This window comes from Gadus chalcogrammus, chromosome 18 (assembly GCF_026213295.1).
Source record: "Gadus chalcogrammus isolate NIFS_2021 chromosome 18, NIFS_Gcha_1.0, whole genome shotgun sequence".
Taxonomy (NCBI): domain Eukaryota; kingdom Metazoa; phylum Chordata; class Actinopteri; order Gadiformes; family Gadidae; genus Gadus; species Gadus chalcogrammus.
In genome coordinates, this window is record NC_079429.1 from 16,218,378 (window position 1) to 16,235,908 (window position 17,531).

The following is a 17,531-nucleotide window of genomic DNA, read 5'->3' on the forward strand; positions in this document are numbered from 1 at the left end:
GTAAAAATTGTGACGAAAGTGGTTATGCTGTTCACTTCCTGTATTTACCTTTGACAGTCGCTCAGTGGCGCAAATGTTTTGATCGTGTAATTACCGTCTTATGAACGATAAATTCCGTTATAAATGTCGTATTATCACAGCGACGTCCGCGTCGAGGACCGCCGACCTTCCTCCGTGAAGCGGACACGATACGGAGCGTTTTAACACATAACGCGATGTTATTAAGAGGACATAGCCGCTCTACTACAGGGATTCCAGAGCCATCACAACAATCCAGGATCCTCTGGTCCCCAAATGCCCCACACAGACGATAGCGAAGATGACATCTGGGAATACAAACCCCTCAGGAAGAAAAAGAAGACTGCATCTGCAAGCCATTCCAAAAAAACCTCCAAGAAAAACAACTGTTCCTCAGCGAAGTCAGATGGCAGTATTAACAATGGACATGTCTCTCACACATCTATAAACATCACTGGGAGTATTAACAAAGGACATGTCCTTCACAAATCTGTTAACCACACTGGTAGTATTAGGAATCGAAATGTCCCTCACACATCTGTAAACAAATCTGGTAGTATAATGAATGGAAATGTCCCTCACACATCTGTAAACAACACTGGTAGTATTAGGAATGGAAATGTCCCTCACACATCGTTAAACCACCCTGTTAGTATTAGCCATGGAGATTTCTCTGTTATTAATCTTGGCCAAAGCGACCAAGAGGCTGCCACCGCGTCACATACTCTCTGCCCACATAGACCGGAGCCTACAGGTGATGGAGCTACAGAAAGTGATTTCTGTCCCATTTGTCAGATGCCCTTCTCCATCCTTGTGGGAAAGTCTGAAATAGGGCATGTGACAGAATGCCTTGACATCCCCAGGGACGATACCCTAGGTAAAGGCATGTTGATATCCATCTGGTTTTGTTATGTTTGAAATGAATGGTTATAGTATGCAAAACAAATGGTGTCAGTAAAGGTTGTTGAAGTAAACGTGTTATTTGCCTTGCCATTGTATGACTTTCTGTTTGTACACACAGCACATTGTTTTTTAATCTTTAAATATGGCCCAAATGTCATAACATTTTGATAATAATTGAATATACAGCCAGAATATTGTATCATATTTTACAAAATATACTCATATTAGTAATTATTTGTAGATCTCATATATTGTAATATTGCAACAAAAAATTAAATAAATAAAATAAAAAACTGGCAAGTTTATTTATAAAGCCCACTTAAACAGAACGGACATCCAGGGTGATTTTAGGGATCACAATTAAAGGACAATTAAGAAGGGAAGAAATGTTTTTCACCAATAACTAACTTTGCTTTGTAAACTTTCTACAGAATGCCCAGACGGTATCCAGTGTTCCTCCAACGTCCTGAACCACTACAGGAGATACAACCACACATTACTGGCCCAAAGTCGAGCCGCCAACGCCTCCGTCTTGTTCTCCCTCACTCAGGCAGGCGAGACCCCCCGTGGCTCGGGGGTCCGCTCCCCGTCCCCCTTGGAGAGCTCACAGGACATCTTTTCGTCCTCTCTGCCCAATCCCCGCTGCCATCTTGCCTCAACCCCGACTCGGTTGGCTTGTTCTCAGTCCAATACCACCGCTTCCCCGGTGGGTCGCCATCTTGCTTCAACGCCCACTCGGAACAGCCTTCTGCTGCTACGCTCCCCCCGTCCGGAGGACTTCAAGAAGAAGAAAGGATGGATGACACCGAAGGGGCCTAAAACTAAAGTGGCTGTGGAAAAAACGAAAACAACAGTGTCGTCAAGGCCCTGTGATGCGAACGGGCAGCCTGGAAGCCTGGAAGCTGAGAAACAGCCATACAAACCGGAAGTTTGTCCTTTCGACGACGAGTCAATCTCCTTCTCCCCTCTTTCAGAGCTGCCTGCTGAACTGGAGCTGGAGGACGAGGTGGAGGGAGTGGTTGAGGGGAGTGGGTTAAGAAAGGCTCTGTTTCCTCCGAGCCTCGCTGAGGAGAACGAGGACGAGAGCGAAGAGTCCCTGGAGCTGTTCAGTGACGACGACTTCCTCAACGACTTCCTCGATCACCTGGAGACGGACATGGCGCCCAAGGGCAGAGCAGAGCAAGCCAACTCTCCTGTCAACAGCACACAGGTGGAAGCAGTTTTCTCATTAGCAGAACCTTCCAATCAGCCATCACACACAGCAGCTGTTGGCGTCACTCCCACCTCCACACACAGAGAAATCCATGGAAATCCTGCTGCCACCAACGTCCAATCCCCTCAAAGCGTCGTTCTGGAACGTTTACGGCAAAGCCTCACCGGTTCTAACAGCTTGTTCTGCCAAAGCGTGAGCAACATCAACAACAATTACCCAACACTTGGCTCTTCTCAAACCGCCAGCTCAACGTCAACCCAAGCCATGGCCCCTCGGAAGCCCGCCCTGAGCCAGATGAAGGCCGGCCAGGGACCTGGCCTCAAGCAGACCGACATCGGGGTGTTCTTTGGGCTCAAGCCCCTGAAGGAGAAGCAAGGAGAGCCTGGGAGTGCATCGCAGGATCTAGAAGCTGCCACCACCACCGCCCCAGACGCCCCCACGTTTAATGGTGCTGGGATCCAGCGTGGGAGTACGAGGGGGAGACGGGGGCGGGGCAATAGGGGAGCCAGAAGTGGGGCAGCGGGTCCCACGGGTGCTCAGGCCGACGCAGGGACCGGCTCGGCCGAAGGTGGGGGTCCTGGTTCAGGTAGTGCCCAAGGGGAAGGTTCTAGAGGCGGGAGGGGGACAGGCAGGGGCAGGGGAAGGTGGAACAGGTGGGGAGCTGACGGGGACGGACCTAGACACTGTCCATTCTACAAGAAGATCCCAGGTGACACACACACACACACACACGTTTTTTTTTATCATTGTGTGAATTTTGTTCATATGATTTAAATGTGTATTTGTTCATCCAGGGACCGGCTTTGCAATCGACGCCTTTAGTTACGGACCGATTGAGGGGATCTCTTCTTATTTCCTCACCCACTTCCACTCGGACCACTACGGAGGACTGACCAAGAAATCCACCTTTCCAATCTACTGCAACAAAGTAGGGGGTACCTGCTGGTCCAGGCTGACATGGGGGGTGTAGTTAGTCATGCGATTACTCATTGAATGTAAATCTACATGGGAAATGATAATGGGAATGTTTTAATTTGTGTGTTCATGCTGGGATGTGCTTATAATGTTAATAATAATTAATAATTACGGGAAGTGCCAATAGCATACAACCAGGAGTTTGGGGCTAAAAATAACAAAATCCTGGATATATAATTGTAGTTAGAGGCACCTAACATTTCTGCTATGTTATACAACTGATGTCAATAGGGCCACTAATACAATAGATACTAGGCTATTTGCTAGTCCTAGGCATTCAAAAACCTTTCTGCATATATGAATGAAGTTATCCAACTTTAAAGTATATTCTGTGAATTGTGGCAAGGCAGTATGTTGTGCTTCTCAAAATACATCCACTCAAAGGGCACTGAAAGGGAAAATATAGGTGCCATTTTTTGAGAAACTGTATAACCATGAATGTAAAATGCAGGCCTATTATTTTCCATTAACAAGCTTCTCCTCCACCCTCATTACTGGGGAAGTGCGCAGCCCTTATCAGCTAAACTAAAGTACTGGCCTTGCTTCGCGTTGTGAATTCTAATTCGCCCATTGGCTCTCTCTGTCAAGAGTCGGATTCCGCTTTTCGTCGTTAACGCTCCGTTCAGAATGGCCTTTGGAAATTGAACAGATTGATAAAAAGCACCGGCTGTTATTCTTGAGTGGGTGGTTCAAGTGGAGGACAGAGAAATGCTTTTAAGAACCATTTCAATTTGCAGATTTAATAGACAGCCTATGTAAATGTGCACCTTTCGGCGCACCTCCCATACCCGCCTGTGTAACTCTCACTGCGTTGGTCATGAATAATTATGCTTTTAACTTCTTCGCAATGTCAGACTCTCCAGAGGAGTATGAGAGAACGTAGTTTAACGATGTGCTCATGGTGCACTGGGTGTGTGTTAACATTCATAAACAACTCAAACGTGGTCCACAAATCCTGCATGGGAGTGTTTTAAATACAGATGCACTATTGTTAAGGTCTAATCTGTAAAGCTATATTTTTGGATCTATTATGAACTATTATTTTTAATTAAACACTGTGGTGTGTATTTAGTGTTTGCAAATTGGCTTTAAGTCGACAACGTGTTTGGAGTTAGCCTAAAGCTTAAAGATTTTCTTAGCTTTGATAATGCTTTGGTAATGCCAGAAGCAGGATGGGGACACCAGAGTTAAGGCGAGGGAGTTGGTTGAGAAATAAATGGATGATGTGATGATCCAATAGTTGGCTCGCTGGGTCAGAGGCCAACTGTGGCTGGCTGGGTCACAAGGTTACGTTGCCAGCTGGGTCCCAAGCTATCTGTTGTGGAGGAAACCAAACAGACAGCAATAAATCTCTATCCTTTAAGCAAATTTACTGAAAGTTTTGATTTGTGGGCAGGAAAGTGTGGTCGTGAGTCTTTCAACCGCTTCTAAAAGGCTCTGCCTGACCCCAAACGTCTGCATTCTAGCCCTAGCTATTCCTGACCTGGAGACAAAGTGCCTTTATGCCCTCCCTGCTCCTTAAAGACACGCTTCTCAATCAGATGTGTATCATGTGTCTGGCACTTAAATGCCAGACACATGATAAGTTCCTAATCAAATTAATTGCTTTTGTGAAACCAAGAACGCTTGCATGTGTGATCATGGCATCTAGTGATGGATAACTAGATTTCGTTGTGGAAAATCTATTAAATTCTTAAAAAAGCACTCGGGATAATGCAAATCAAATCCTGAAAGACGAATGCAGAATGCCAAACCCTTCCTTGGTGGCTCTGAGTGGACCAGATTCCAGCTGAGCTGATTCACCGGTGCCTGTGCAGGGTACACCTCACCCCCATGCCCTGAGGGACGCCTCTACCCACCTAACCCTGATGGCTCCTTCGAATCACAAGTCTACCGGTTGGAAGTTGAACCCTCCTGCTGTGTAGCAGTATGCCATCAGAAAGCGCCGTTACCATGACCGCCATGGGGTTAAGCGCTGCGAATGAAGGGGGGGACCCTCGCAAGCACGTTTCTGGGCGTAACCATGACGATGGCTCGCCACGGGGAGAGCCAATCGGCCACTCGTTCGCTAGTGGGAGAGAGGTTCCCGGTTCTTCCCGGTTGCATTCGTGATTGCAAGGGCTACTCTGTGCTCTGTTCAGTCGTTTTTTTTAACTAGGTGGGGTACCAAAACCTTTATTTGTAGCTACTCTATCCGATCTTTGATTGAATGCCTTGTTTGTTCCCAGCCCCACTTGTATGACACTCTGGATAAAAGTGTTCTCTGCTCATTGACTCAATGTGAATGTAAACCCAGCAGCAAGGATTTAACGTGGTGCTCCACTGTGGGTGCAGATCACAGGGAACCTGGTGCGGAGCAAGCTGAAGGTGGAGGAGAAGTACCTCCACATACTGCCCATGAACAGCAGGGTGACGGTGGACGGCGTGGGGGTCATCCTGATGGAGGCCAACCAGTAAGTGACCTCTGTTGGGGTGTCCTCTCATCCATGGTCAGGGCGCAACAGAGCGAGATTCTGAAAAACAACACAAATATGATAATACCAATATGATAATGCCCCAGTAGGACCTATATCATGGTATTGGTTTATGCAGATTTTTTTAAATGAGTAACCCTTGCTGGAATATTATTGATATTGTAATTCCCTTTTCTGTGTGACAGACACTTATGAATCGCAGTGCCTGAGACCATGGGACTTCATTATGGCTCTGCTAAAAATAATGATGCATGTGTTCGAGGAGTTCATAAAATGGCTGTGGGCAGGATAGTCTAGGGGGCTGGGGTGCTTGACTCCCAGCTCAAACTTTCTGGCATCCAAACCCCAATGTTTACAGTCTACCTGCATCCAAAAGCAAGTTTCCTAACCCCCTACCTTCCACTTAAAACAAACTGCCATTGGCTTTCGATAAAGTGTCCGTTTTTAATTTCCATAGTATTGTAAGACGGACCACATCGTCCTCACGGGGTTGATTGTGTTCAGTGATAATCTAGTTCCCCACGCCGTCTCGCCTCGTCCTAGTTGTCCCGGAGCGGCCATGCTGCTGTTCTTCCTCCCGGACGGACAGGTCGTCCTCCACACGGGCGACTTCCGCGCTGACCCGACGATGGAGACGCCTGAGCTGCGGAGCTATGGGGTCCAAACCCTGTACCTGGACACCACGTCAGTAGCCGTCCCCATGTCCCGTCCTCTCTCTCTCTCTTGAGCTCTTTCTTGGGCTCTGTCTGGTTCTCTCCCTCGACCTCTGTCCCCTCTGCCTCGTTCGCTCTCTCGTTTCTCTGTCGTCCTCTTTTCCTGCCTTTTGTCTTTCTCTTCAAGTGTCTTCTTCTGTCTCTCCCCCTGTCTCTTACCTGGTCTCTAACTTTAATACTCTGAACATAGTTATTGTTTGACTCTCAAAATGGTTGTAATGGTTCATTGAGGAATAACATTCCAAGCTTTCAGTGATTAAGTTACGCTCAAGACACAACGTTGTATTTGTAGCGCCTTTCATCCATGGCAGTGAGCTCCCACAGCAGATCCGAGGGGACGAACGCTACACCATGGAGTGACGGCGTGCTGCGTGTGTCTCTGCCCTGCCTCCAGGTACTGCAGTCCTGAGTACACCTTCCCCCGGCAGCAGGAGGCCATTAGCTTCGCCGCCAACACCGCCTTCGAGCTGGTCGCACTCCACCCCCGCACCCTGGTGGTCTGCGGCTCCTACTCCATCGGCAAGGAGAAGGTCTTCTTAGGTAATGTTTACCATGTCGGCAAAGTTTCCACGGCCCTGAGGTAATGTTTACATGGTCTTCTTCTGAGGTAACGTCAACAAGTTGTAATTAGCTAATGTTGACGTTGTCTTTCTGAGGCAATGTTCACAAGGTTTTCTAAGGTAACGTTTCCATTGTCTTGGCTAACAGATGGCACTTTTAGGAAATCCTGAGTTTTTTTTTTACCATTTTATAAGGTTCAAATTGGTCAGGAGGTAGAGTGGGTTGACTTGGAACCTGAAGGTGGATAGTTCGATCCCCAGCTCTTCCTAGCTGATTTTCATGGTGTCCCTGAGCACCTAAAGCTAACTGCTCCTGATGCACTGGCTGTCCTTGCATGGTTGACTCTGCCACTTGTAAGTAAATTTGGATAAAAAGGATCTGCTAAAATGCCATAAAAATCAGGTTAGCTAAATGAAAGTAACAACCTGTGTCGGTTAAGGTAGCATAGCATTTGTTCCAAACATGGCATGCACAAGCCGCACAATTTTTAACAAATATATTGCAATGTGTAGCAATGCTTTTTTATTTGTGTATCTGGTCCAACTCAACTCGTTTTCACAATTCAATATTTTAAATTCATCCAAAATGAATGTACGTATTACCTTCTTAATTCCCAAATGAGTTGACGCAGAAAAACAATCAGATTACTGCAATTAAAAATAAGACGTTTAATTTAAAAAGCGCATATATTTCTCGGTCTTGGAACAGGTGGAACCGGTAAGCATGTTGCCAGGCGTAACCGTGACGATGGCTTTGCCACACGGCAACTTCCCCCGCTGTCGAACCACTCCTCTTCCCCTCTCTTCTCTTGGAGGATTCTCTTATGAGAGAAGAGCGAGTGTGTTGTGACTTGTGACTTTATGAAATATGTTCCCTCCTACGTTACCTAGCCCCCTATGGCTCTGGTTAATGGAGCCGGCCTGTGTGGAACGGGGGCACCCCGTCCTCTGTCCTCGTGTAGCAGAAGCAGGAGAGCATGGGGGCCTGAAGTTATCAGTGCATCCACAAATGGCTGGTGCTTTCAGACGCTGCCCGATGCACCAGTTGAAAGGGTTGAAAGAACAAGCCATCTTAGGCCTTGTCCAAACTGCGTCATGTGTTGATGGCCTTGGTTGACTATAATGAACGTATGCAAATGTAGGATTCATATTTATATATATATATATGCCATTTGGTGAATGCGCTAACATTTTGAATAGCCTCCTGCAATACATTCTTAGAAGAAGGTTATGTTGAGTAAAGTTTACAAGGTCTTTCTAAGGTAATATTTACAATGTTCCAATGTCGTTTTTCCAGTGTGGTTTTTTTATTAGGATTGTGTTTTGTTGTAAGATACATTTTGTGTTTTCTTTTTTGTCCGTAGCGCTGGCAGATGCCCTTGGGTCCAATGTCTGTCTCTCCAGGGACAAGTACAACACCATGTGCTGCCTGGAGTCGGAGCCAATCAGAAAGCTGCTCACCACGGACTGGAAGGCCGCCCAAGTCCATGTATTACCCATGATGCAACTCAATGTCAAGGTATGTGCACCTTGTTTACCTGGATTTTAGGAATCGGTTAAGAAGTTCCGGGATTGTTTATCCTTAACTGGATGTTATAAAGTTGGGATAAGTACAAGTCGGAGTGACCTCACAACTAATTGACCAATGGTGTTCATCATAAGCCTGACCAATCACAAACATTAGCCTCCTTGTTCTAGTCCTATGCACTTTACATACCATATAAAATGAAACGCCTGCTTAATAGACCCTCTCACACGCACAGTTGAGGCTGGACCAATCAGATTATGTTGATCGATGTTGTCCTCAAACAACAATAAATCATAGCAGATAAAACAATTTGGATGGATGACTAATATCATGACTAATATCATGACTAATAGGCTCCTCCTAGCTGAGTGTCGAGGTGTCCCTGAGCAAGACACTTAACCCTAACTGCTCCTGACGAGCTGGCTGTCGCCTCTCAGGGTCGTCTCCGCCGTCGGTGTGTCAATGTGTGTATTAGCCGTTGTACGTCGCTTTGGATAACGCCTGCTAAAAGTCTGCTAAATGCCTTAAATGTAAATGTAAAATATAATATCAACTTGGGATTTATGAACAAATGTCTCTGTTTGGGCTTGGCTGTGCAGGGCCTTTGAAAACTCTCCTGGCTTTTTTACCCCAGTAGCAAGAGGGCCCAGTGAGTCTATTTCCCCGATGGCCTAAAGACATCAATTAAATTAAAAATTGGACCGTTGAAGTTAGTTGTTGCTTTCCCATACTCGCATTCCACTGAACATCATTAGTTGAATACCTACATACAGTCAAATCCCTCACAGGGCTTCACGAGGCAAATCATACAGCCCCCACGAAAACACCTAAATGGAAAGGAATCACCCCCAAAACCCAGAGAGAGGTGACTTTGAGAAGGAACACAGACAGGGTATCTCCCCTTCCAGGGGACGCTTGGGACTGAAGTAGCTGCTGAATGGACAGACAAATAATGGAAGTCAAACATATTTTAGTTCGACAAAATGAATGTGTTTTTTTAAATCTGAATTGATGATTATTTCCCAGATTCCATTTTTAAGAAGTGCACTACCCATTGCAGGAACTCTACTTCTTTTGTTGCTGCTGTTGTTCACCAGTTGTTTTTTGTAGAGCTCTGCTTACGCACTGAGGTGGCCTAACAGCCCTATCACATTCAGACCGGGGTCTATGCATATTCAGGTGGGAAGGAAGGAGCCTCAGCTAATTAGTAAATGCTAATCACAACGATCAATTAGCACCTCAGGTCACCTCTGCTCAGCGAACACGATTGGATACAGCGGCCTGCCTGTGAAACGGCAGATAATGTGGCTGACTTCCTTATAATTTCCGCAATTTATTTTCATCCAGAATGGCTGACTGGGATTTGGGGGGGGGGGGGGGGGGGGGGGGGGGGGTCGGTGGTAACAAGTCTGTTTCCTAAGTTGAAGCCAGGACAGGAATAAAGCAAGCTTGTTCTAAAGACGTGCTTTCTTCTTGTTATGAATGGGTCACCTTGAATATCATATCACATGAGGTTATTCATAGCCGTAGTCATGAGGCTGGGTTGGTTGGCGCCACAAAGGTGTCTGTGGATGTTTTCTGTTTTTAATTGGAACAAACTGTTGGAAGCTCAGTGTCTATGTGGGGAGGGACTGTTTAAAGGGAGATCTTATCGTATTTGGAGGCTTATATTTTTAGAATTTGGTTTGTTAAAACACAAAGGTACGATGACTTGAATTGGTTTTCTTGGGATATATTTGGGGAGGTTATAAACTTTAAGGTATTCTAGGGTCGGGGGATTGTAGGGTTAAAGGGTTCCAGGGTTTTAGTGTCAGAGGATTTAAGGATAATGTTTTCCAAGCTTACTTTTCATGTCAGCTTTCCACACACTACATAATATGTTTATCTAATGTGTGCATATGTATCTCTAAAGTGAGGTAAAATGGAATTGATTGATTAAAAAATATATTTATTTGTGTGTGTGTGTGTGTGTGTGTGTGTGTGTGTGTGTGTGTGTGTGTGTGTGTGTGTGTGTGTGTGTGTGTGTGTGTGTGTGTGTGTGTGTGTGTGTGTGTGTGTGTGTGTGTGTGTGTGTGTGGAGTCAGCATGCACATGATGCCCATGCTGTCAAACTGCTGATATATTCCTGAGCGTTATATCACTGGTTCTTAAGGTTCCCCAGCTAAGTCCTCATGTCGTCCTCTGTCCGCAGAAGCTGCAGGACCACCTGAGCAGGTTCTCTGCTCAGTACGATCGGCTGGTGGCCTTCAAACCCACTGGCTGGACCTTCAGTAAGCAGATGGATTCAGTGGGCGACATTCGGCCCCAGATCTATGGAAACATAACACTATACGGTAAATAAATACCATTCTGTGCTGCACTGTTCCCGCTGCCTTGTTAAACTACAGCGTGCAATTCGGTTGAACAGATGGACAAACTCAAACTCTGAGCTCCTAAAGGCCGCAGCACCACCACGCATTTCCATCAATCCTAAACCCCCTCCCCTCCAAGGAACAGCCATAAACCCCCTCCCCTCCAAGGAACAGCCATAAACCCTCCCTCCTCAAAGGACCAGTCCCAACCCCTCCCTCCTCAAAGGACCAGTCCCAACCCCTCCCTCCTCAAAGGACCAGTCCCAACCCCTCCCTCCTCAAAGGACCAGTCCCAACCCCTCCCTCCTCAAAGGACCAGTCCCAACCCCTCCCTCCCCAAAGGACCAGTCCCAACCCCTCCCTCCTCAAAGGACCAGTCCCAACCCCTCCCTCCTCAAAGGACCAGTCTCAAACAGTCCCTGCCCCCTCAAACGGCGACCCTCCCAAATGACTTTTTAGCTAATTTTAGGGGTGACAGAATACTTGTTTGTCCTGCAAATCTCACCCAAACCTTCCCTCACCCCTCAAACAAACACTCTCACCTTTTTTTTGTATGTCTCAAGCTCACAGACCAAACCCACTTTCCCATGTGTTTGGTGAATCCTTATCTTCTGAACCACATCAGAGACGCTGTGAGTCCCTGTGCGAGGCGAATTTCCTGGAAAGGCCCTAGGTTCATTAAAAAACAATGACAGTCACAGGAGGACATGTACACGACTGACGCAGACAGACGTTCCCCTCGTCGCTCCTCTTAATTGCTTTTATTTCCCAAACATGTCCTGGCACGGCGGCAGACAGCTGGCTTCCTGAAAGTTTTACTCTCGCTAACTTAACATCTTCTCTCTGTTCTGAAGTGTTACAGACAACGCCCTTTGTGCGAATACCAAGCACATGGTACCCCGGACTGTGAAATGACACGGTCTGGCAGGCTATCCTGTTGAATATGGAGTTTTACAGCACAAATCAATTGAAAAATAAACGTTGATTATTTTTCATTTTATTTAAATTCTTTGTTTTTGTTATTTTTTATTAATTATTATTATTATTTCAATTATTTGGAAAAAATATACTGTTTCAACTCAGTAATTAATTGTAAAACGTGTTTGTTTCCTTCTGACAGGAGTGCCCTACAGCGAGCACAGCAGCTTCCTGGAGATGAAGCGCTTCGTGCAGTGGCTGCGCCCTCTGAAGATCATCCCCACGGTGAACGCAGGCAGCTGGGCCAGCCGCAAGGCCATGGAGGGCTGCTTCAGGGACTGGCTCGCCGGGGATAAGGCCAGCCACTAAACATTAGACGGTCCCCCATTTTAACATCACTTGATACAACGTCGCTTCCAAGCCATCACATGCAGACGGACCAGTGCCTACCCACTAGTCGGTGGCCAGTAGGACATGATCGTCATACAACTGGGGGGTGGATCCTCCCACTGGGAGTCAATTTTAAATGGCACTTTATGGCTAATCTACATCACATTTTCTGGTAAAACAGCGGCCCTTAACCGACCTGCATGACTTTGAGACGGATCACCTTGAAGAAATACTCGCTTACTGACTTTAATGGTTTGCAACAACATTGGTAACGAATTCAAAACACGCCGCATCACATCCGTTATATGACTGTAAGGTACTATGAATGTTGGATAATTGGCTGTCTGTAATATAATCCACAATCTAGTTTGAACAATCATGTGGAATCCCCTTAATTTGGCATTCCTTTTTTAATATACCGTTTTTTAATCAAGTTGCATTTCTATTTTCATATAAAAGCAGTATCTTACAGATGTTCTAGATGTACTCGCCGATGCATATGTACTCGGTTCAGAATACTGTTAATTCAGAGCCATCATATGTTGTTGTACTTCCTACAGTTACCATTAATACCACTAAATGATATTGCACATCCCCCCCCCCCCGCCGCCCTATTGTCAATGGGTTAATTAAGCCTAATAAATGCTTTTATATGCTTTATCATTAGTCGTACTTGACTTTATTTGGGGTATCCTCTTAAGAGTTGTGTAATAAATATGGGGGTTACCTAAAGAATATAAGACATTATGAAAATACAGTTGAAACTAGACCGAATGTCTGTCTGTCTGTCTGTCTGTCTGTCTGTCTGTCTGTCTGTCTGTGTGTATATTGGTGCTTCCGTGGCAAACATAAACAGGGACGCTTTAAGGCAGGGAAGACCACAAACAAACACACAAAGTGAGGGAGGTGCAAAACATTTGAGTAGCAGGTGAGATAGGAGATCACAAAAGCAATTAAGGCAGCTAACTTAAAGAAGAATACAAAAGGGAAAGATAAGGAGCTGGTGTTGCTGGAAAGAAATAATAGAAATAGAGACAAAAGCTAGAGGCAGATTAGGAGATATGAGCGAGAGGTGAGAAGACGGAACCCATATTACGAGCACAACAGCAGCAAAATGCCAGGCAGCAAATGGGCCGAATATGGCTGAAAATAAAATGGGAAAGGAGTGGAGATAATCGCTTCCAGCAGTCTAAGCAGGTCTGAGGTAAGGGCCCACCATTGGGATTAGGTGAACCATTCAGACTCAGCCATTAGCTGTTCATATAGCTTGTCGTTCATTTGACAGCTTACCACCGATGTAAACCATAGAACCTGGTGTGATTATATGATTGTTAACTTTAGCATTGTTTTGCATTGTAGCGTGGACTGCAAAACAACTGCCCTCTGGAGTTAATATCCTTTGAACTTGGAGTTTCTTGGAAGGCAATAAAAAGAAAGGCAGCAATATTCACCATACAAAGTGCACAGCACTTATAAATGCAGTGTACGGACTGTTTTACACCAGGAGCTCATTGAAGAAATGCCGAACTAGCCATATACTTTTGATTATCAACAAGAGAAACGAGAAAGCAGTTGAGCAAAGTTGTTCGATTCTACAGCAAAAAGCAAGCTAAAAAGGGCAGCACATTGGAAGGATCATTAACCTGAACAGATGGAAATTAACAAAGAATTGCTGATCAAGTTCCCGACTGCAATACGTACATTGTGCATAAACATGATTGCATTGGCCAACTCTATCCTCACAGGAGTTCAGGCACGGAATGTTTGACAGCTTTGTAAATCAATTGTATCCGCTTTGTAAATCAAGTGTGACTGCTTTGTAAATCAAGTGTGTCAGCTTTGTAAATCAAGTGTGTCAGCTTTGTAAATCAAGTGTGTCAGCTTTGTAAATCAAGTGTGTCAGCTTTGTAAATCAAGTGTGTCAGCTTTGTAAATCAAGTGTGTCAGCTTTGTGCATTCAAAGCTGCAATGTTGAATACATGATCCAACAGACATACACATGCTTCTGCAATTCCACTAAGCAGCTGACAACGTATGAGGAGCCTTATGAGTCCCAATGACTTGCAGTCAGTGGACGTGTCTAGTGTGTGCTTTGCGCAGTATCATGAGTGCATTTACACTTCCTGTTAAAAGAAAAAGAGAAAAGCGTTGCATCACCAATAACAGAACTTCAATGATGGGGTATGGGAATTTTACTTTTCCAGTGAGCATTTCTTTCAGTTTAAGGCTTTGACTTTGGAGATCAGTTTTGTTGTTTCTCTTAAGAGTGATGCCGGAGGAATAATTCTAAAACTGTTACAAGACATGAAAACTTGTTGCAGAAACTACATCAAGAAGGCCCTCAAAGACATGTGAACCAGCCTAGAAGACACTCCCGGGCAATAAGAACCAGCCAAGAAGACAGTCAATGACAATGTGAACCAGCCTAGAAGACACACTTGGACAATGTGAATCAAGAAACCATCAAAACCTGATCTCTTTCACTGTGCCGGGTGCAGCAGCCTACCATGCTTCAGCAGGATGAGGTCTCTTTCTTGTCTCTGCTTAACGCAGTTGTTGAATGGGAGGGGAGAGCAGCAAGGAAGGGTGATCATCTCTTGAGAATGAAATTTAGGATTTCTGGATAGAGGTGGCAAAGCACATGGATGTTGCGAGGGATTAAAGACTTAGTTTGGCATCGCCATGACTCTCAGCAATTCAGCTGGGGAACAGCCAACCTCCCACATGATGCTTGAATGCAAGAATGCTTATCAAAACTCAATTAGAATTCAGCAGGAGAGGCTGCTGGAGAATAGCATGCGTGTTTGAATACGCGTGCAAAGAAACAGCATCTGCTGCCAAACTTTCAGACCGTCACAGAGGATGCCTTCGTGGTTGACTAGAGGCGCATCAGCCTGAGGTAGACAGGGACATCAGCCCTGCTTAAAACCAAAAATACTGTAGATAACGTTCTGTTATGTCCTTACTCGTTCAAAAGAATAATCCGATAAGGAGGAGAGGAGGAGGAGATACACTGTTCCTCAATCACACAAATTTGATCATATCTGTGATCCAGTCCACATATGTGGAATTAGTTGTGTTTGTTTGCGAGTGCCTTGTAACAGTCAGTGGTATTGTTTTATAAGGTGACGTATGCTACAGAGGAGCAGATGGGGCTTAGTTAGACACACACACGCTCACATACTCACTCATTTACCGATTTGAAACCAATCATACCGTGAGAAAGCTCAGTTCAGTCATTTTTGGAACATATTTTTTTATTGTAGTATTTTAGCGTAGTATCTGGTGCTTCCTAGCTACCTATCAAGTTGGCATGTGCTCTCTCTCTCTATCACACCCAAACACACACACACACACACACACACACACACACACAGTCTAACCATAATAACCTTTAGGGATGGAATTGCATACAGTATTAATATATACTGGATATATTCATTTTCAGGTTATAGTTTAACCAGTTTAAACTATACATTTAAAAACTAGGAGGGTGGTAAAACCTAAAACCACAACAAAAATATGAAGGAAACATTGCTATGGAATGAGTGAATCAATATTAAATAAATAAATAAAACACATGCAAATGAATAAATAAATGAGGCAATCCATTTATAAATAAATGTAAATATAATCAATATAGTGAAATAAAAACACGTTTTTATTTTTTAGAAGGAAGTTTTTCTAAAGGATTACTGTTCAGGGGACTTTGCCACACTGTATGTAAATCAGGGAACTTTTTCCCATCATGCTACATTTATTTATTTAATGCCACATTTATTTCATAGTGACACATTTCCATCTGGTATATTAAAATAAGTGCAGCATATTTATTAAATCAATTTAATCATTCATCATGTCATGACGTTTTCAGTGTGGTCCATGGTTTGCGCTGCGCATGCGCGTTTGGCAGTCATCGGATTCGGAACGCATGGAAGCAGGTAAATGGAAACCGTAACGCAGTCCGTGCACTTTGTTTTAACACATTGGTATGCAATTATCCTCAGTTTGTGTAGTGTTTCTTAGTTCTCTATCATAGTGAACTTTTATCAGCTGCCGAGGTATTTACTGGTAAAACGTGCATCACCGGGTTTTTTCTAGGTTGCTAGCAATACCTTTTTAGCTCACCTCGGCTAAAGCACGTGCTGGCCGACATTAGCAGCAGGGTGGAAAAGTTTTTGAGTTTTCTTAAACACGTTAGCTTATATCTCTCTAGCAAAGTAATAAATATATCGGTATAGCTGCTGCATGTGGTTCCGCAACTAGAGCGGTTTGACCGGTACCCGGAACGTTGCTGGTTCGATCCCCGGCGTCTCCTAGCTGGGGGTATCCCTGAAAAAGGCACCCTGACGAGCCGGCTGTCGCCTTGCCTGGTTGACACGGTGTGTAAGGTGAACTTGAATGTGTTTGGGTTAGGGTTTAAGTTCAGCCTGAGACTCATTCATGAAGAATGAGTCTGATCTCATCTTCTTTGTTTCGCCATGCCAATGTAGGTTTAAACCTACATTACATCAATGTAGGTTTATATTATTCAGTGTTCTGAAGCGTGATCGTAGCCACACTTAACCCACTTGCATATATGACTAACCGTGTATAATTAACTCTCAAGAGCCCAATTTGAATCGACAGAAATGTCCGTGCAAAACGTTGACCTGATGGCATTTGGACCAAACATGCACATTCCGCTGAGAAGACCGTCCACTGGCCCGGGGGGCGCACCGGCCTTCCCGCTGTCACCGCCAGTCCTCTCCTTCGCCAGAGGTGTGCCGGACGCACGCTTCCGTTATCAGCATCTGTGGTTTCAGCGAGGGGATGGTATAAAAAGCAGGGATTTGTGAACGAGTGAACGAAACTTTTTTTTTTTATTGTTACAGGTGATGCACCATCTATGATTATGGAAGTGGATGATTCGGTAGGTATTCGCCTTCGTTTTCCTTTTTGTCAAACAAACGAGTCCCGGGGTAGTTCTTGCCACTACCCTGATAACTCGTTTTGGGAACTTATTTAAAAAATGTTACTATTTTGTTTCTCAGCTGAAAGGATCCTCTCCTCCACCAATAGTCCTGAACTTCTGCAACTACTGCAGTAAGCAAGGTAAATTAACCGTCATCTGAGGTGCTCCCACTCACTGAACCAACGGGTCCTTCGAATTTTTTTTATTTATGGATTGTTTTGAAAACAATATGGTCTGCTCAACTTTTTACTTCAAACCTTATGGCTTTTTTCTGAGCTGTGTATACCGGCATTTCTTATCGTACATTTTAAACACAGGATATATCCCTAAATTCACCAATGGAAGTAGCGGATATCTCGTAATTTAACACATTTTTATACATTTTCATTATATCATTGAGTTTTTCAAAAGCTGACTTTTTTTCTTTTTGGAATGCCATTGCTATTGGTTCCTCAGGGCATCCCTCTGCCCCGCCCACACGCCTCATGTTCCTCCACCTAGCAGTAGACCAGTAAAAGCCCCAACACATTTGTC

General features: G+C 44.8%; 2 protein-coding genes across 3 annotated transcripts in view; both read left to right on the forward strand.

The window, feature by feature from the left end:
- Positions 1-54: 54 nt before the first annotated feature.
- Positions 55-12,702, forward strand: dclre1a (DNA cross-link repair 1A (PSO2 homolog, S. cerevisiae)). The gene is made up of 9 exons (XM_056577431.1): positions 55-895; positions 1,353-2,843; positions 2,929-3,062; positions 5,444-5,562; positions 6,127-6,267; positions 6,691-6,836; positions 8,221-8,375; positions 10,576-10,717; positions 11,856-12,702. Exons 1-9 carry the CDS (start codon positions 295-297, stop codon positions 12,020-12,022), a joined length of 3,096 nt encoding a protein of 1,031 aa, XP_056433406.1. The 5' UTR covers positions 55-294; the 3' UTR covers positions 12,023-12,702.
- Positions 12,703-15,922: 3,220 nt separating this feature from the next.
- tdrd1 (tudor domain containing 1) overlaps positions 15,923-17,531 on the forward strand; it is a 36,603-nt gene continuing 34,994 nt past the window's right edge. The window contains exons 1-4 of one of the 2 annotated variants that reach the window (XM_056577341.1): positions 15,923-15,984; positions 16,673-16,804; positions 16,918-16,955; positions 17,077-17,137. In XM_056577341.1, the coding sequence (XP_056433316.1) occupies positions 15,942-15,984; positions 16,673-16,804; positions 16,918-16,955; positions 17,077-17,137 (274 nt within the window). In that variant the 5' untranslated portion in view covers positions 15,923-15,941. The other variant, XM_056577342.1, reaches the window with a different exon arrangement.